The sequence below is a fragment of the Mauremys mutica genome, chromosome 7, assembly GCF_020497125.1.
Source record: "Mauremys mutica isolate MM-2020 ecotype Southern chromosome 7, ASM2049712v1, whole genome shotgun sequence".
Classification (NCBI taxonomy): Eukaryota; Metazoa; Chordata; order Testudines; family Geoemydidae; genus Mauremys; species Mauremys mutica.
The window spans coordinates 2229853-2251434 of record NC_059078.1 but is presented as its reverse complement, the minus strand read 5'-3'; the positions used below and the strand labels follow the sequence as shown (position 1 = coordinate 2251434).

General features: G+C 39.0%; 1 protein-coding gene across 7 annotated transcripts in view; it reads left to right on the top strand.

Annotated features, from left to right (window-relative positions):
• The window catches only part of CFAP20DC (CFAP20 domain containing), a 179921-nt gene that overhangs the window by 94832 nt on the left and 63507 nt on the right, over positions 1-21582 (top strand). For all 7 annotated transcript variants that reach the window (XM_045024975.1, XM_045024972.1, XM_045024973.1 and 4 more), the window contains 2 exons: positions 9062-9393; positions 19534-19941. In XM_045024975.1, coding sequence (XP_044880910.1) covers positions 9062-9393; positions 19534-19941 — 740 coding nt within the window. The remainder of the gene's footprint in view (positions 1-9061; positions 9394-19533; positions 19942-21582) is intronic.

Here is a 21582-nt window from a genome sequence, read left to right as displayed (position 1 = left end):
CAGTTCACAAACATGGGTTTCTTTTTCTATATATGAAGAAGTTTTAATGTGCATAGTTGCCTTTATCGTACAGCCCTGTGATAGTCTATTTGAAAGGGATGCCAGCAGGTAGCCCTTTTAATAAGGGGAGGGGCCTTCTGCTGGACTCTGCTCTGACCTGCCTTCAAAGACTGCACGTGGGACGGCCCACCCACCATGACGGACAGTCTGACAGGCAATTTCTAGGAAGAACCATAAACAGAGAAGGAGTCCACACATCTCATTTGAAAGAAAAAATATCCGATAATGAATGTAGAGCCTCATCATTTTAAATAAAACATCACTGCTTCACACATACAACCTTAGAAAGGAAATTTTGTCTAGTTACTTAAAAACACTATCCAGAAACTACTTACAAAAGAAAAGGAAATGCACCTATATTACTGGTATCAAATCAAACACAAACACCTCCACCCATCTCTGACCAAAGTACTCTCTTTAACATTTACATTTTAAAAACAAACAGTTTTTAAAAAATGAGCTAAAGAAAAAATGACTCTTAAAAATATTACTATATTCTCATCAAGGCACAAGACATTACAGGAACGAAGATAAGCCAACAGTTAAGCTCTCTGTGCTTTCCTATAAAAGAGTGGACAGTGTAGAAACACTAAACCCCGAATAGCTGCAGCAGTCACTTCACCAAACAGGTTAGAGTTTCCAGAGTGTTTGTTTGCGTTTATTAACCAACCTGTCACAATACTCATCTGCTTGATTTTTTGCCTTTTTCTTCTTGTTCATGAAAGATGCTTTTTAAATATTTTAGTATGTTTTAAATGAAATCCTCTTTTGGTAGGAAATAAATTTCCAGCTGCAGTTACTAACCTGCAAATAGATCATTAAAAAGGGTAAGATCCTGCTGCCACTCAAGTCATGGGAAGTTTTGCCACTGACTTCAGTAGGAAAAATTGGGATCAAGCCCATACTGAAAAGGCTGCCTGAAGAAAAACATATTTTACATTTTTCAGTTCTCTGTATAAAGAAAATGTGTTTTATGTTGCCCTACACAGAATGAAGGTTAACATTTTAAATATCACTAGTGTTTTTTCATTTGTGATTGTCTCCTATTAAAGGATCCCCAATATTACCTTGTGGTGTTGCCATTGCTGTTTATAATGGAAATTCTTCAGATTTGTTGCAGAGACCACATAAACATATCTTCCCTTGCAGGTGTGCAGTACTTTTACAAAGGTAAATTGTTTTTGAGCAAGGGAAGCAATAAAATGAATGAATATTGTTTATAGTTTGTCAGTCTTATTTATACAATGTTGAAACCTTCATTAAAATGTTAGGTTGCAATTAGAAGCTCTAGCATAAATCTGACTGTGTAGAGAAACTAATTAGATGTTTAGGTGATCATTCTTGCATTTATCTTGTTTGCTGCAATATTGTGATTACACAGTAATTTACATATTTTCCTAAGACGATATACCAAATTATTCATTACAATTGATATGGAAATACTTGAGGTAAAAAGAGATGCGAGTATAATTAGTGGTTGAGAGATAAAAGGATTTGGTTTGGTCTAGAACACCCCATCTCTTTCACTTGTAGACAATTAACGATGCTGCATTAGCCACAGGTCTCACAAGTTGTTGAACTACATAACCAGTGTAAAATGTCATTCTACAGTCTTCTATATTTTCATATTTTTGCACTGCATATTACCCTAGATATCAGTAATATAGTAAATAAGCTAATATATTTGCAGTTTGTTTGTGCTTAACTTATTACTAAATTGAGTGCACTTAATGAACATCTCTGGAGAGCACCATTTGGCTTTTCCAAAAAAGTTAGACTTCCTGATTCTTAGCAAACAAAGGCAGTCTAGTGAAAGCAAAGATTAGAAAAGTAAGGTTAAATGACCCTCTAGATACACATGATCTTTTACAATAGTCCTTTACACTTCTGCTTTGCCTTTTGATATTGGGATTTCAAACACTCAAGTACGTATTACATCCACTGCACTGAGTAAATGAAATACAGAGAAGTTGCCAAATAATGTGTCAGGTGGATGGATTTTAATCATGAAACCTCGATTTAAGCTGGAAACCCTGATTTAAATAATCAGTTTTAATATTGCTTTGCCTTTCTACTTTTTAATTATTTTCCTAAAGAAAAGCTGATTCTTGTTGGTTGATAACTATTAAAACATGTTGATTTACAGCTAAATATAGCCTTTACACTAAATGTTGTGCTTCTTTTTGCTAAGCAGGAGGATGGACTATAGCCCAGATTTTTAAAGCTAATGAGGCATTGCTGCGCTCACCATTGAACATCTAACAGTTTTAGGAGCCTAAATATCATTTTAAAAAGCTAGTTAGGCATTTAGGAGCCTAAATTCCATTGGCAGTCAATAGTATTTAGGCTCTTAAGTGCCTAAATCACTTCTGAAAATGAGATTTAGGCTCCTTGATGAGATAGGTATTGCGGCACTGAGCATAGCAACACCTAATACCTTTTGAAATTTGCTCCTATATCTATATACATTTATTTAAGCTACTGTATAGCTTAACTTACATTGATTCTGATTCTTAATATTTACATTTTTATTTGTTACAAATGGTGAATGATGCATTTTTTATTTACTAGATTATTAATTTTTTACTTGTAATTTGGGTCAAGACCTGCTTGGATGGAAATTAAAATACACAAAAAGCATTCTAAGATTTTTTTTATTAGTTAAATAAAACTACATTTAATATGCTGTATAAAAAGTAATCTTTTTTTCATATGGCTGATGTAAATGTAGAGCAACAAATACAATTTTACATTTAGATGGTTAAGACACATAATTACATCTATGTATTGATGTGATGCCTCCTCCATATTTGTGAATTGGGCATTGAGTTATTATATGTTCCATGGTCTGTTCTGGGTAACCTCAGTCGCACATTGGAGAGTCTTTACTTTTCCATTTGTATAGCAAGTATCCGTATCTGCCATGGTTTGTGTGGATACGGTTTAGGGTGGCCCATGAGCTTTGTGGGAGATTGAAATCAGTGATCTTCTGCGTTGGGTCTTTCACAAGGCTTCATTTATGACTTCTTGTGAACTGTGTTCAGCTTTCCAAGCTTCATCAGGTTTGAAGTTGCATTGTTGAAGGTTAAATGCGTGCGTCCAAAAGGGCTTACGTGACTTCAAGCAGTGGTGAGGGACATTGTTACGGTCCTGGTGGATGGGAAGACGTTAATTTTCCAAGATCCTCTGGAATTCCCGTAGGGTTACAGCATTGCAGTGAATGGATGGGACAGCAATGTGTGACAGCACTGGAAGGCCAGTGTGTTGGGGTCACTTTGAGGGTTCCAGTGATGTACCGCAGTGCAGTGGCTAGTTGGACATCATCAAGTCAAGTATGGCTACTTCTGCTCCATACTTGTGTTCAGTACTCAGCTACAAAGTACACAAGGGCTATTGCTGATGTCTGTAACACTGATGTTGATGCTCCCCAGCTTGTGCTTTCCAGTTTCTGGACTAGGTCGACCTTTGTCTTCATCTTGACAGCTACCTTCTTCAGATGGTCGTGGAAAGTTAGCTTCACTCCCAGATAGGTCAGAGTGGGGTCATGTCGCACAGTGTTGCCACAGATGGTTACTTTCACGGCACATAGTGTTCCTGTTTTTCAGATGGAATGCAGTGACTGTTGTTTTGTGAGGATTTGGCTTGAGCCTCCATTTCTGGAAATATTCCTCCATGGTGTTTAGGTCCTTGTTCAAGGTGGACTCGATGTCACTGAAGGTGGCTGCTTGGATTGCCAGGCAACATTATCCACATATGCAAATTTGCGCGGCTTCATTGGAGGCATGTCACTCGTGTAAACATTGAAAAGCGTTGGCGTGAGATGGCAGCCTTCACACGACCCACTCTGTGAAGTAAGAAATCATGACTAATACCATCAACCTGGTGATCAACCATTGATCAACAATCTCCCGGTCTTCAGAGCAACAACTCAAACCACCATAATGGCCATCTTCAGGGCCACGTAACATGCCAGATAGGTTCTGCAACAAGGATCCTCCAACTTAACATTTCTTGGGTGAAGTGCGAGTATATTGCAAACACATTGAAGACGCATAACATCGACATTCTTACATTCCAAGAAACCCACGTCTCCAGTGATCAACAGGCTAACTGCTACCGTATCCATCCATTATCAAAACATATTTTGCATTTAAAACTGTGATTTGTTAAACAAAGGAAATATTATCTGTAGATAGGAATTGAACTGACTGTTTCTGATCAACATGTCCTTTAAGATTTTAGAAGTTGTAGATTTTATCCTCTCAAACCTAGTTTTTATTCATAGATTCAGCTGAACTAGTTGAATAAACTGACAAGAAGAAAATATTCTCTCTACATTTTCAGAAGAGGCCACTGCTGTCACAAGCTGGTTTGAGGTGCTTAGCCAGTGACTTCCACCAGTTCAGTGGGTTTGAGTTTCTTTTAAAACTTGCCAGCAAACATGTACTGCTTAATATTTTTTTTAATTAATTTAAATTATTGTCATATATTATAATAATTTTAGACCTTAACATATGTTATAGTAATTCCAAATTAATTTTAAATAGGTTTATTTAAAAAATACTAAACCTGTATTTAATTTAAATTTTAAAAACCTGATATTTTAAAAAATCATAGATTTTCGTTCATCCTGGAATGTGTCTGACAGAGCCAGGTATAGGACCCAGGAGTGTGGCCTTTTGGCCAGTTCCCCTTCTCTAACCACTAGACAGTAGTTCTTACAGAATGTTGTCTTTTTATATTTTGATCCTTCATTTATTCAAGATGGGCTTGACTCCAGAGCTCCACTACTCACCTTCTTTTCTGCCAGGAGCTTTACAAGTTCTGACTTTATAACAGATCTGTACTGCAGCTGGAAAGCTGATTAATTTATCTGAAAGTTTTAATTAGCTCTGCAGCCATTTAACACATTAAAATCTCTTACGCTGGGCTCCTTCCAGTGCTCTTGATGTAATCATTAAGGAGTGAACACACAACAGCGTTGCCCCATGTCAATAAAACTGGATAGTTTCAGATACAATTTCATAAAGTATTCATGGTGAGAACTGAGTTTTACCTTTTGAAAAATTCAGATGTCTGGATAGAGCAAAATGGCTGTGAGATTTTCCTTCAAACCTCTATGCTGTATGGAGATAGATAGATATATATATACACACACACTCAAGATAATGTTGTCTCCAGCAGAATGTTTTATTTTCTCCTCACAAACAGTTCAGCTTGGTCAGTGCACCTATGGCTAAGGATGTAAATATTTGCCAAAACATGTAAATGATATAAAATCTCACTTCATTTATTTTACTGCGTAATATAATTTTTTTGTAAGAATGAGAGGGTTTCTTTTCCACAGCTTGCATGCATTTGAATCACTTTTACCACACACACCCTGTTAGGCAGATGAATACTGGAGACAATCTTTTTGGTTGTATCATGTTGAACCATTCAATGAGTTGAAAACTTTAATACCACAGGCCAGGAGTCCTTGTACTTTCACCACCTGGGTTCATAAAATCAGGCATGTTTTTTGTGATGATCCCAGTCCTACAATCCTTTAGGTCACATCCCATAATCCATTGTGGCTGCAAAGGATAATGGGACTGAGATTCTGGCAAAGAAAAAGGGGCTAGTTTTCTTAGAGGGTGCTGAGTGCTGCTGGACAGTAGATGGTGCGGGGAGAAATTTGGGTAGTAGATGCTGGTGCCTGGATAGAGGGGGTGGATTCTTTGGGATGGTGGGTGCTGCTAGGGTGTTGGGGGAAGGCAGTGGAGCTTCAGTTCATCCCCTCAGGTCACGCAGCATTCTGCTTCAGGGAAATGCCACCTGAAGATGGTAAGGAACGCATGAGCTGTGGAGTCAAGGCAAGTTGCTCCTCATCATCTTTAAGCAGAACTTCCATGAAGCAGAATAGGCCTGGGCAGGAGGTGAGGGAGAATAAGAAGCTGTAGCAGAGCAGATATAGGGAAGTTGTAGCAGCAGCAGAAGGAAGCAGGATGTCTAATTTCCTTTCCTTGTTCTGTCTCCATGATTCCTAGCAGCCACCTGACGGTGATTTTGCTGCAGTCCCCTGCTCATGCAACCCGTGTCAGATCCCCAACTTCCAGTTTGAGAAAAGCGGTCATAGTCACTGTGCCTAGCATGCCTGCTTGGGAGCTGATGCCGCTGATCCAGCAACCCATCTGTAAATCATTCTGGATATGAATTTTGACAAGTTAGCTCAAGTAGATGAGATCCCAGCCCAGAGGTCTCCACCCCAGGGCACAGGGACCAAGAACTGGAATTTGGGATTCCAAGATTAGTGCTAACTGCAAGAAATTGATCTCAGAAGTTATTTTTATTATTTTAAGTGGTGGCCAGATAAAAGTATTATTTGTATCTCCTCTAAATTATCAAGTTAATTCAAAACTCATGTAAAATCACAAGCCATCAAGAAACGATGAAGAATTGTGATTGGTTGAAGGGGACCCCGGACACACTCCTACTAAGTGATAGGCACTAGCCCCCCTCAACAAAGAGATAACTTATCCTCCATTCAGAAAGTTAGGTTGGCAGTTGCTATTAACGGTAATAGTAATAGCAACTGTTCACTCCCCAGGAGGGGGTTAGAGTGTATTTACATGAGCTGGGAATGTTGTGCTGGAGTGAAGAGGAGAGCAAATCAGCATTCATAATAGCCTTAGAGAGTGTTGCCTTAAAGTATTTATTTAGGGCAAGATATTTCTTGATTCCAAAAAATCACAAAATCAAATCTGGTGTTGAAAAAAAAAGTCTCAAAATATCTTTAGCTCTAAAGCATCTTGACAACAACCTCTTGTGAAAAGTTCATGTAATTTTAGTATTCTTTTGAGGGCTTTTTTAGAAAGAATGATTACTTTAAACAATATAGTTTTTAGATATATACTAAAATGTAGTGACTATCTCTAGAAACTCAGAAATGATTTGTTAGTGCAAGATGATTAGTACTATAGAAAAGTAGAAAGAAAGTTAGTGTTTTCTCTGATGGCTTCAACGTACAGCTTTGGGTAATGTCTAGCATTAATTTCCACTTGTGTGACAGAGAAAAATGTGTGCAGTGTTGTTGTAGCTCTGTTGGTCCCAGGATATTAGAGAGAAGGTGAGTAAGATAATGTCTTTTACTGGTCCAATAAAAGATATTACCTCACCCACCTTGTCTCTCTAGAGAAAAATGTGTTATCAGATAATCTTGAACTAATTTTAGGTTAGCACAGAATGGAGAACTTTTTTTTTTCCAAAGACTAATACCAGGTGATCTCATAGACATGGGTCAGAGCAGAAAAGTATCATACTTTGCACAAGAGACAAAAGGACCCCCAGAGTGTTCTCACTTATTTGACATGGCTCCTGAAAGAACAGTCTAGATTTTTTAAATTTAGATCAAATTAAAGAGATAATTTGGGTAGTCATCTCACATAGATGCTACCATATCTTAGATCCCTGTTTTGTTTTGTTTTGTTTTTTGCCATTTACAGATATGCTATTTCTACATAATTTCTAGACAGTAGACTTTTTTAGAAAATGGTACTTTAGATTACCTTGATTTATAGGCCAGCCTTTATCAACTTGATCTAAAGAGATTATTGAAAAATGTCTTGGGCTTCTGATTCTCATAGTTTAAAGAGACCTTAAGACAATCTGTCCTTGAACAAAGCGATTTATTGATGTACCAGGGGCAACTCATGTACAAGACAAGTAGAGAAGTAGTTGGTATTAATCCCCCAACTCCTTTGGCCAGTTTACTAGTAGTAGAAATTATCTTTTAGAGTTAGGTTCTCACTCCACCTCACCTGGAGTCTTGTCAAGCTAGGCCCTTCTTTTGTCGATAGCCAATTTGAATAGTACTGCAAAAATCACAGCAGGTATGGAGCAAACCAGTCAGAAGATCATTATTTCTACAAGGTTGCTATTCATTCTGGATTTCTCATCCAATTTTCTTCAGCTGCTTTAGTCCAGAAACCAAGGGTTTCCAAATAGAGCTCCTGTAGCTGCTCCACCTATTCCCTGAGCCCGCCTGAGCGGGTAATTTGAATATGTTGTTAAACTATGGAGAGTGGCTTGAATTCCATATTAATAGTCTAATTCTTGTTACTCTGTTCAGCAGTGGCAAGGCATGTTGCTGCTATTTAAAGGGCTACTTCAGCCTTATAGTTTTAGCACTTTATATTGAGGTTTCTATTTTTATGTTGGCGATGATCACGCTGGTTTATGAAGCCAGTGAGTTTAACAGTAACTTATCCACACTACATTACATTTAATGAAGAGAAGAGAGTGTTGCATACTTGAACAATTCTCCTTTTCTCATATGCTGAGATCCACCTTAATCAATCAGATTGACACTTTTTTCTCTACTATCCAAACAGTAAAATATATCTTAACAAGGTGAGTGTAAAAATGGGCTTTTCGTGTTTACACCATTTTTCAGCTGAGCTGTAGTTTCATATTTAAATTTAAACCAGTCTTCTGGGCCTAAAACAAAGTATGGGATTTTAGTGGAGGTGGGAGTGGTGGGGTAAATAACTTTTTGAACTTTCTGCATAGCACGTGTGACTTTTTAGAAAATCCTATTCACAAAAAACGTTTATTTCAAAAACACCATCAATGACAAAGTACAATAAATATGCTGTAATGGAACTACATAGGATTCTTAATTGCTAGAGAGGTGTTAATTGTAATTTCAGATTTGTAAATTCCTTGCATATTATTACAACTGAAAGACTATGGCCTGCAAATTAATTGCCTGGAGCCATGACCAGTAAAACATTTTGTTAAATCTTTGGCACACTGCAAGTTTACTAGAGAGCAGCATGACTTTTTTCATGTCTGCTATATGATCCGGTTTGCATCTTTATAAGCATAAGTGGGATAAAGGTTTTTCCCTAACATCTATTTGCTGTATAACTTTGATATTTTGATGCTATAGAGAGTTTATTTAAATACTATATGCTAAAATAAACATTTTAATAAGCATCTAACCTTTTGTAAATTTCAGATGACTGGGTATTTCCTGAAAATAGCAGTGACAGTTTTCAGATTGATTCCAATGGACAGTCAGTAGCTACCCACAATACATCCTGCAGTAATTTATCCCTGCCACCGAATACTGATGTTGAAAGTGAAAGCAAGCAAACAGGTGAACACCAAATAAGCCATAAAGAGATTTTCACATTTTCGTCGAGGCCTCGATCAGCTCCTCATGGGAAGTCCCCGAATATGTCGCCAGAAGGCTGCATGTCTCCTTTGGATTTAAATGAGGACAGTGATGGGTTCTGTAGAGGAGCCCAAATGGAAGATGACTTTTATGGAAGTGACAGCAATGAAGAGGTGAGCCGCTTTATACATGCAATACTCAATAAAGCACACTTCATCCTAAAACTCTGAGGGTGAGATTCTGCCCTCAGCCTCATGGTTATACAAGGGAGTGAAGCCCTCCCCACCCCATATCCTCTCCCGTTCAGCAGCAAGTTAGTCTTGGTCAGTTTGTGTCTGTGGGTGCAGGGGAGGGTTGGGAAGCTAGAGTTCTGTCCAGTTTGCAAGTTGGGCAAGGGAAGAGGATTAGAAGGATTCACCTCTCCCCATCATCCACAACCTACAGGGCTGAGCCTAAGAGTTTAATTTAGCTCTTTATACATTTATACAAAGTATGCATAGGAATCACTTTGCTCACCATTACTTCAGAACGCAGCCAAGACAGCTCAGTGGTTTAAAGGCGCTCAGCAACACTGCACAGCGTTTTAGGTAAGGAAGAGGAAAAACACTTCTTACAACAAAAATTACAGGGGAAGTTTTTAAGTTGGCAGCATGTGATTTAACTATGCTGAAATTTGACCAGAAAGCTGGGTCTGACGCTTGATTTCACTCACTGGTCACCACTTCAGTTTTACATCTCATCTGAAATGTGGTAATGCCATGTATAGTTCTGGGTTTTTATTCTGTTGCAGTGTGAAAAATTTTGAGCACTTATATTAGTGAGAGAAAAGAAAAAAATCATCAGCTTCTAATATATTTATAAAAATGAAGCAGATTGTCATATCAGTGAACAGTTGCATCAAGTTGTTATGGTAGCCGCCTTTATTAACATTCCAGTCTATTTCATTTTTAATTAAAGAACTGTTTCTTATCATTCTAATCTTTTTCTCACAGACTGGGAAGGAAGTACAACAGAGTTATGTGATAGCAAGACAGATGAAACTTTGCAAAAATACTGTTCCATTCCTCCTGGGAAATTATTTTACAGATGCTAACTATAACCAATAGAAAATCTCAGAGGTGGTTGGGGTTTTTTTGTATATTTTGTTTTCTTTTCACCTTAGACCTGTCAGACCTCATTATTTCAAATACGTTCCCAGAATTTCAGGGTTAAACCAATTAAAGTTGAGATAATGAATCATGAACACTGAGGGGGTCTTGTCTCTACCATATGATGTCTGTTTTGGAACTCTTTAAAATCCATAGAGATTTTCTATGTCAATTATGTTCAAGAAAAGTCAGACTGGTTACTAACTGAAGCTAGATTAAGAAGACAGTTCTAAAACACATCATTATGGTAAACTTTTCCTTGTGTTGTAAATCTTGGTATTTGATTCCTACGCACTTTTATAACGTGTGTGTGTGTGCGTGTGTGTATAACACAATGAAGAGAAATTCTTTTCTTCTTAAATTTAAACCAAATTGATTGCAAGACTAATATATTCCAGTTCAAATATCTTTTCAATGTACAGAACCAGTGTTTCTGCCTACTCTTATTTAATATTTTGTACCACCATATTGCTTAAAAAACCTCTAATCCCCTGGTTCTGCGAGGTTTTGTGCTCTCTCACACCTTTGACGTTAATATTAATGGAGGACACATGGCACTGCTCAGGATCAGGCTTATAGCTCTTTATATAACGTGAAATAGACCGGAGGACATATGGCTAACAGGAGTGTAATGAAGGAAAATTTCATATATTTCCCATGTATCCTTGAGCTTTCAGTTCATATGCTAAAAGGCATCGTTGGCTGCGCTTGCAAAGGCCTTAAACTCAACTTAATAGATAAGGTGGGTGAGGCACTTATGTGTTTGTATGTCTGTATGTAACACATTAACTTCGAATGCTACTTCTGTAATTCAGGGAATGTTCTAGGCATCAGTGGCAGAACTCTCTGATTTGGGGAAAATTGAGAAATCAAAAAGAGGGAAAATGGGGACAGTGGAGCCACTGCCATCTGATTATCACATCCCCAGATAATTGCACAGGTGCTTGAAGCTATAGATCAGTGGTTCTCAACCAGGGGTATGTGTACCCCTGGGGGTACACAGAGGTCTTCCAGGGGGTACATCGACTCATCTAAATAGTTGTCTAGTTTTACAACAGGCTACATAAAAATCACTATCAAAGTCAGTACAAACTAAAATTTCATACAATGACTTGTAAAGACAAATCACATGCCTCAGAGGGATACAGTAGTCTGGAAAGTTTGAGAGCCACTGCAATACTCAGACAACTGATAGGTGGCACCCATTAATGCTTTGTAACATAACAATGTCCTGCTCTTCCTGTAGTTTAACATGTTAACACCCTGAATGTCTTATCTCCCAGGCAAATAATGGGGGGAAGAGGTAATAGGGGGTGTGCACACAACCCTTGGCATGGGGGCCACTGGTAAAAGGGAAATGGGGAGGAAGCGGGAGAATGGGGTTGCACACAAAGCCCCTGCCGTGAGAGGGAGAATGGGGAACCCTCACATGGGAGGAGGAGAAATTGTGGGGAGGTGCAGGGAGTCCCTGAAACAGAAAGGTTCAGGGAGCTTGTGGGGTGGAAGGGAGGTATGCAAGGCACCACTGTGGTGTGCAGTGAGCTTAGCCTAGAGACACTACAAAGCATTCAGCCCCCTAGTCCTATTGACTTGTGTGCAAAGTTACACATGTGTAAATGTTTGCATGATTAGGACTTAATACTATAGGTAAAGGCTTAATTGTTAAATATTTCTGAATACTGAACAAAATTATTAGCTCGGTAAGGTGAAGGTAGGTTTCAACATTTCATGTAATCCTGCTTCATACAACATTGCTAAACTTAAAAACACCTAAAAGAATGTGTACTCTGGGAGAAATTATATGTGATCCAAAAGCTTGCAGCCACGCATTGTGTTTGATCTTGTCTGTTCTCACAAAATAAGCAGGATAGGAGATTCTAGGTCAATACTTAGATGAGAGCTCATTTAGGGACCCTTAGGTGCTGGAGGAGGTGTGGGTGATGATTCAGCGTCACTCTCAGAGCCTGTACTTAACCATTAGAATCCTAGATTCATATTAGGGTTGGAAGAGACCTCAGGAGGTCATCTAGTCCAACCCCCTGCTCAAAGCAGGACCAACCCCAACTAAATCATCCCAGCCAGGGCTTTGTCAAGTCGGACCTTAAAAACCTCTAAGGATGGAGGTTCCACCACCTCCGTAGTTAATTGTCTGCTCATGCTGCTGAAGGTGCCTTTTTGTTCAACTAAGATAGAAAACAAAGGGCTGTGGTCATTTAAAATCCCATGTCATGTTCATAAGAAGGGAAGTTCTCTTTCCTAAGAAATATAGTATCATTTGGTTCCCTGTAGTAACCTTAATAGCAACTGTTCTCACTGCCCACAGAGACATACCAATAGTTATTTTTTATTTCCAAAGAGTGAGTCTATCTTAAATACAGTTAGAGAATTCTATATGCTGCAAAATTTTTCTCATTATATCATCATAATCATGTTTTCCGAGGTGTGTGGCAAATGATCAATTAGCTGACAGGTGCATGTACAGTTATTCATGATCCCTTTAGAAACTGGAGGTTATCCCTTCTTGTCAGGAACACAAGATTTTAAATATTGTATAAACTAAAAACTACCATATGCCAGTAACTACAGAGAAGGACTTCCAGTTCATTTATTATCTAATGTGGATTACGTTAAATAATGTCAATATGACAGCTAGCAAAGCACTACATGTACAATGCTAAAAGATCATTTAAAATAAACAAACCTACATTACAATAACAATTATAGTTTTTGCTTAATTTCACTACCAATTTACTAATTCAGAGTTAAGGCTTTCTTTCATGTGAAAGAAAAGTCAATGAACTAGAAAATTATTTAGCAGTTATATTTTGCTTGTATTCTTGCACTAATGTATTTTATATTACTTCTGTAGTCAGCTGTATATTGATATTCTAGGTGCTCATTTAATTTTTCAAATCATTCTCTAATTTGCACTGCAAAAACAGACTATAGAAAAATGTTTTATAGTGGGCTGTAAAGTCAAGCCTACCACACCTGATACTAAAATAGGACATGAGACTGCTGACTTATAGTACCCGTTATATTAGCACAATCTAAGACATCCTTGCAAAATCATCATAAATATTTCTTAACCCCAGGACAGTATCTGTTCACCCTACTTTCCCATTATTATAATAACAAAATGATATTTACTCACCCAGTTAAGCTGCATTTTTGCAAACCTGCTCTAAAAATATCTTGAACCTGATATGCTGAAGATACTAGATGTTCACTGTTTTTCGATATGTTTGAAAATCACATATGGTAAATTTATATCTAATTTTAAAAGTCACAGAAAAATATAAATACAAATAAAATATATTTCTTATCTGTGGGTCCATGACTTCTAGCCTTCTCTTTTTAGGTTAGTTGTTTTGGACGTGTCACTTTTGATTGCTTTGTACTGTGCCTGGTATTTTGATTCCTCGGTCTGTAAGATTTTATACTCACTAAGATAGATTTACTGAGTGCACCTATGATGTCAGCTAATACCATCACAACAGGATAAGTAAGCCAGCTATGATAAATTGCTTTTTCGTGGAAAAAAAATTTTTTCCAGTCATGTTTATTTTACAGTTGGATTGTAAACTCATCGACACGTGAAGCCAATATTGGCAGATAGCTGGGTATTAAGAACAGACTGCTAAAATAATTTTCTGTTTGATAGTTCTTATAGATTCTGGCTCCTGACCTCTCACCTTGATTGAAACATTTGGGATATACCGAGCAGCAGGGGAAAATGATGCTGGAATAAGATATAGCTAAGATAGAAAGAAGAATGTTCCCCCTTTCCTAAAATTACTGACATTAACTGATTTTAGGACCATCACTTTGAAGCATCTTCCTGACAAAGAATGTTTCTGCTGAGGAACGAAGGTCAAGCCTGTAGTGCTTTGTAAAGAATGAAGCTTCTGCACTTCTGTGCAATCCAAATGTCTCAGGCTGGGAGAGAGGTCCGTTCCAGAAAGGAAATCATCAGGTCACAAATTTTCCACTTTAAGCTCTAGGGACCAAATTCCGATCTCACATCAGAGTAAATTTGGAATCAGTGGAGCTACTCTGGCTTTATACCAGTGGAAGGAATATCAGAATCCGGCCCCAAAAATTGCATGTTTACAGAAAGGAGTTATGTACTTGTGATTCAAGTAGTGAGTATCAGTCCATAAAGACTCACTAACCTACAAGTAGGGCCCTTCATTTTTGCTTTTTATCAAAATCCTCCAAAAAATTCCCAGGTTTTAAAAAATCCAGTATTTGGATTTTTCTGATTTCTACCCACATTTTGTACCGGCTTGAACTCAACGGACCCAGCTCCTGCCTCAAAGACTCCCTATTGGATGGCACAACATGCCTGCACCCGCCGGTTGGTGGCGTCTACAGCTGTGCAGTGGAGATGCGAGATGGGCAGGATGTCTGCCAAGACTGCCAGACTGCTGCAGCGACAGGCTGCAGAGAGGAGAAGGCTGCACCCTGTGAGTACTGGCCTCCTCAGCACAGCCCCAGGGTACAGACCCTGTCTGCCTGCCTCCCATCCTCCTTTCCCCCCACACACTGCAACCATGAGTATGGCACCCGTATTCTCACCAGGCATCCTGTCTTCCCCTTCATGCCCTGCCATGATACTGGGCACCTCTCCCACCTGCTGCAACCATGAGTACCTAGCACCTCCATCCCCCACCAGGCATCCCTTGCCTCCCACCTGCTCCTCTCCCATGATAGACCCAGTGAGTAGCTGGGCCTAGGGACATGTCACCGCCCAGAAAGGAGCCAAAGGCACAGAGCCCCTCCACTTCAGCCACCAGACAGAGCCCCCATCCAGCCCCCCAGCTGCAAACAGGTCACTCCAATCTCCCTGCGGCTGCAGAGGAGCACATGGTGTGGGCAGGGTCCCACCTGCCACAGCTGATGTAGAGAGAATGTTTTCTAAATTCAGCTACATCCAAGACCATAGAAGAATGAGCCTTGGAAAAGACACTTTGAAAAAGCTGCTGTGAGCCTGTGGAATTCACCCTGAAGCCCCTTGTATCAAACACAACGGCGCAAGTCACCAACAGTAAATTGGTTTTGTTTGCGTAAAGGGGATTAGAGATAATGGTTTCATAAACAATGCACTCTTCCTTTTTTCTCTTCGTTGCTTTTTTTTCTGTCTGCCCCTCCAGTATTAACCCTGATAATATGTGCAATTAACTTTTCATTGATTTGTCACCCGTTTTTTAATTTTTTGAAATAAACACTGATAAATTCCCAGGAAATTAATAAAATAATGCCAGAAATGAAGGTCTTTACTTATGAGGCATGTGGGACCCGGGCCAAATGGCTTTGCTTTGAGCTAAGTTTCAAGAAGTGATCTTTGAATCTCATTACGCTGTGGGCTGGAGGCCACGGGACACTCAGGAGTGCCTATCCATGCATAATAATAACTTTAGAGAACCTACCATGTATGGAACTTTCCCTTTTCTGCAATCCGGAGGGAAATATTTGGTTTTGCAAATTAGTTTTCAAGCTGGAAAATGCAATCATTTATAAATACCGTTAGTGGGTAGCTAATTAGTCATTGAAACAGTTAAGTGCTGTTATTAAACTGCCAGTCCCAAATGATCAGAAAACAGCAAAACAGCTTCTTATCTTGCTGCAACTTACCACAAGTGACTTATTCTATATTTGTTCAAACGGCCATACTTTCAAACTGACAACTAAATTCTAATGTATCTCTCTCTTCTGTCATAGACACGGTCTAATTAGACTCAGCTGTCGGCATCCGCCCATTCAGTCAAACCTAGAGCAAAAGTCAGAACTCTTGCCCGTTTACAACACAGCATAACAACTGCAGTATCGTTCAGCGCTATCCACAGTGTTTTGGATATAACAGATGACCTCATCTGTGAAGCCTTCAATTCAGTCAGGAAATTTTCTGCACTTGCATAATTAAAAGAGCCAGCATAATACAATTAAATAAGACACTGCACTCTTGCAAAGAGTACAAATCAATTTTACCCTGACTTTTTGACATTAACACTCTGGATACAGAAGACCTGTGTCCCATCTGCTCCTAGTAGGTGGCCCTCAAGAGTCGTTAGAATGATCTTCTTAAAATTACAACCCAGCAAGAGCAATCAATTTTAAGTATCCAGAAATTATTGTCCAACTGCCCATCTGCATGTTCTTTCAAGGAATGTAGTACAGCAATAGACATGCTAGCTCCTCAGGGAAATCATTCGCGTCTTCAGTATATATATGCTGTGCTAGAGTTAATCAGACAAACTGTATTGATAGTCCTGGCACCATTTATTATTGAATATTTAACAAACAAAATGATTATAAAACTCAAGTTCAATAGATAGGTGGGAGAGATTTAAGTTTAAGTTAGATCAGGATTATCCATTTGTCTCCAATATGTGAAAATAATGTGACATTTCCTTTAATAATCTGTTAAATTACAGTAATGTGACTTAATAGTGCAGGTTTATAGCATAGGTTTTAAAATAACTGTGGTGTGACAAATAAAAGTCTGGAAAAAAGAGAAATGTGTCTTTGTGCCTCAGTGAAATCCCAAACTAGGGAAATAAAGTAATATTTACAACCTTCCAAAATGCATGTAACTTCAGCAGTAACAAAAACAAAATGAACAAAAGCAGCATATTAAGTGTTTATAAATTTTAAAGGGATTTCATATAACTGTAAATCTCATGTTGTGCACATAAAACCTGCAAGAAAAATAAATATTGTCGAAATGGCTACATGTGTGAAGTTTCAGATTTCTTCTATAAAAATAGTGCATATTAATCTCTTTTCCAGTTATTTGCTAGCTAGTAGGGGTCAGTGATGCTAAACTAAGATATTGTTATAATCAGAGTTTATTTTCATTTACCCTTCCTTATACATCCTGTACCTTAATACAAAGAGAGAGATTTTCAAGGTGTTAAATGGCTTATGCCATGGAATACATTAATAAAATATTATGAAGTGTTGTGGATACATCCACAGCTCATTGATTCATGCAGGCGTTTCACAAATCAAATTTAGAAAGTTTATCCTGAATGCATTACATTCAGCCTACTTCTCTGATAGTGTGTGGATTCTGTCCTCCTTAATGCCCTGTTTGCTTCCCTGCATGTAGCTCCTATAAGCCTTAGTTCAGAAAAAAACCGTATGCACGTGCTTAACTTTAAGCTTGTGCTTATGTCCTCTAAAGTCCATGTGCGTAAAGCATGTGCTTAAGTGCTTTGCGGAATTGGGGCTGTAATCTGATTTTAAATTGAATTCCACCCTTAAATAATATACATTATTATACATTTGGCTTTCACACATCTTTCAGGATGAATTGGGAAGACTGGTGATTATGGAAAGCATATAGAACATTAATGTTTGCTTTCATTCAACTGTTTCAGGGTTTATGTACTTTCTCATAGCACTGAGCTGATTTAACACATCCTCATCGTAACCTTCACTTTCTTATATTGCTTCCAAAAAGATGCTGGATGATAAAACTGGAAAATAGGAGCTGTCTGTACAGAGATTGGGGAAACTGAGCGCATTCTAATTGCATTTTTTAAATTTATAGTCTGAGGAGATAAAAGAAAACCTTGCAGCCAAAAGGCCTCCAAATTTATTTCCTGCTTCTGTTATTTACTTTAACACGTCAGTGTTTTATATTTGCAGCTAACCTACTAATCTACTTATAAAGTGTCATGTACATTTACAGCACTATATAAAAAGGTTTAATAAATAATATAGGTCCCCTTTTTTCTGGATTTTTATCCTTTAGAATTCTGTTTTTAAGGGAAAATAAATACTTTGTGACTTGAGCACCTTTGATAAAAATATTAATGAACAATTGATTGTTCTGGTCTCCATGTGGTGGTGGTTGCTGAAAAGCTGCTTAGCTCATTTTATAGGGCAAGCCCTGTGTGTGATTGTGGGGGACGAGAGGAGAGACGATTCTGCCATAACACTTTTTTCTTTTATACTAAGAACAAAATCATACAATAACAACAAAAAACTATAATTGAGAAAGACCCGTATGTAATCATTATCCTCTACCCACAAACTGTTCACTGCTCATGGCTTATGTGAACCCACTCAAAGAAAATGTAAAACAAAATAAAGCAATAGGAAAGAAGTGGATTCTTCATGAAAATATAGAATACAGTGCTACTATATTTGTTGGAAAGATTATTGTATAATGAAGGGTTTTCTTTTAAATATGAATTTCCCCTTGTAGAGTCTAGTCCTGGTCCCAGTGAAGTGAATGACAAAACTCCCTTTGATTTCAGTATCAGCAGGATTGGACCCTAGAAGGTGACATATGCGTATTTAAGGATGCAGCGTTCATGTTGTAGCTATCCTTCCAACAAATACAGTAGTGCTGTGTTGTGCCTGTGGGGGAGAGGAAGTGTAACACCTGATTGGATAAGGATGGGAGGCCTCCATTTTACCCTCCCTTGTGTCAATAAGGACCATGGGGTGACCATCCCTAGTTTACCCAATCTTTCCTCCTCCCATATCACTTGATTTTCTGCTTGCTGTTTATTTTTGAGTTGAAATTTAAGGGAACATCAGAAGTGTAATTCTGGGATGTTTTGTGTAGAGCTTGTTTGGAAGAGGAATAATGAATTCATAAAGTATTCTTAAATGTTATTTGCTAAATTGTTTTTTTAGTAACTTTCAAAGAAGGGCAAGGTGATCTCTGCAAACAGATATGTTTAGGATTTATATTCACTATGTGAAAGTGTCACCTACCACTACAGTAGTCAAGCGGATATCAACATTGTAGACTTTTCTGCCTTACATCCATGTTATTGGTCAGCACAAGTTTGTAAACCACATTACACTAAGAAGTATATTTATGATGTGCAGACTTTTGGGGTTTCCAGCAGTCTGAATTAGAACAGGAATTTAGGCCTATATATTTAAAGCATGCTGTCATTTTGGGGTGCCCAACTTGAGGTTCATACACCTGATTTTTGTAAAGGTCCTGAGCACCCAACGCTCCATTCTCCTTCACTGGGAGCAGGAGATGCTCAAAATCTTTGAAAAATCTCAAGTTAAGCCATCATAATTAAAGAGCAATTTTGAAATCTTAGGACTAAATATTTGCAAACAGATCTTAAACTTAAGTGGAGGGTAGTTTCCTCTCAAAATCACTGTTGTTTTCTTTCCCAAATTTAGGATGACCCCAGTGAATTCATCCAAAGTGCTTCAAACCTCAGGACCAACCACAGTACATCAGGGTCATCTGATTCTGCAGTTTTTAAAGTGATCCCATTAAAGATGATGTCAGGAAGTCCTGAGCACTGGAAGTATAAAGAATATAGCAAACATAGCCACCTGGAAACTCTATCATCAGCCCCACAAGATTCGGTTGTGAAAAAAGTAGAGCCTGATAATATTCCAAGAAGCTGGATGCCTACCCCCTGTCTTTCTCCAGCTGGAAGTAAACCTGAATTCTCTAAGGAAAGCCCAAGCACCTCTGAAAAAACAAAGGATACATCAGTGAGTCAATTAAGAACATCAATAAGTAAAAAGTCCCTCAAGGAAATCTTAAAAGAGAATTCAAGTCTGAAAGCTGAGACTACTGTAAGTGATTTTGCTTTGGAATTAAATGATTTACATTGTTTGAACAGAAAGGCTGTAACAGGGTCGGGAAGGAATTTTCCTCCAGGGCAGATTGGCAGAGGCCCTGGAGGTTTTTCGCCTTCCTCTGCAGCATGTGGCACGGGTCATTTGCTGGAGGATTCTCTGCAGCTTGAGGTCTTCAAACCACAATTTGAGGACTTCAGTAACTCAGACATAGGTTTGGGGTTTGTTGCGGGAATGGGTGGGTGCGATTCTGTGGCCTGCATTGTGCAGGAGGTCAGACTAGATGATCATAATGGTCCCTTCTGACCTTAAAGTCTGTGAGTCTATGAGGGTCCAAACCTATACTAATATGTATCTAATCGATTGGTTTTTAGTAAGGGTTTTGACACAGTCCCACATGACATTCTCACCAGAAAATGGGGTCTAGGTGAAATTACTATAAGGTTTGTGCACAACTGATTGAAAGGTCGTACTTAAAGAGTAGTTACCGATGGTTCATTGTCAAACTGGGAGGATGTATTTTGTGAGGTCGAGCAGGGATCAGTCCTGTATTATTCAATATTTTCATTAGTGACTTGGATAATAGAGTGAGAGAGTATGCATATGAAGATTGCAGATAACACCAAGCTGGGAGGGGTTGCAAACACTTTGGAGGACAACATTAGAATTCAAAACGATCATGACAAATTGATGTAGGCACCGGTAAAACGAGGACAGACGCACGCATGGAAATAAGTGCCAGGCTGCAACTTGTATTAAACTTTAACAAAGGAGGGGGTGCTACCAGCCCAACTCCCATATTCTCCTATACCCGGCATTTCATTGATTCTAGTGCAGGGGTTACATATATGGCTCCATACCATATACTCCATAACGCATGGTAGGCTCTCTTCAGCCTCACCTCCTCCCCCAGGTCTCTGCTCTCTGAGTCCTAGCACCCTTCTCCCCATGAGGGGGACAAAGAGTGCAGCAGGGTGGGGACCTTGGCCCATGAAGGCCACAAGGTCTCACCCTATCCGATGAGCCCAAGGCCCAACACCAAAATCCCATGTCTTTTACCTCAGGGAATCGTTCATTTTATTCTCTTAACCACACTGGAAATTGGCCATGAGTGGCAACGAATAAACATCTCTACCCCGGTACCTTGGTTAGGTAATAAGTGCGTCCCTGCTTAACTCACTGTGGCTTGAAGGTGCTGCAAAGGAGGCAAAAAAACTCCCTGGTCTTTTGCCAATTGGGCCATGATTGGCTAGACCCGCAGCATCTGTCAGGCCAGGTTCCCATTCCTAATGCAGGTGGGTAGAGCGGCTGCTGGAATGGACTCAAACGAGGCTCCACATGGTCCTTAATGCTGGGCTAAATCCTGGCAGCAGCGGAATGCTGGCCAGTCAGCATCCCTCTCTCCCAGCTGGCCAATGGGTGCCAGAGATTCCCAGGGAGAGGAGCTACCTATTGTCCCTCGGCGAGTGTCTCTCTCCCTTGCTACTGGGACTGTCCCCCTTTCACCACTGGCCCCATCAAGTTCCCCCACCCATTCTTGCAGGTGGGCAGCATTTGGAGAATTGATCTGACTTAAAACAAGATGAAATTCAATAAAGATAAGTACTAAATACTTCCCTTAGGAAGGAAAAATCAAAT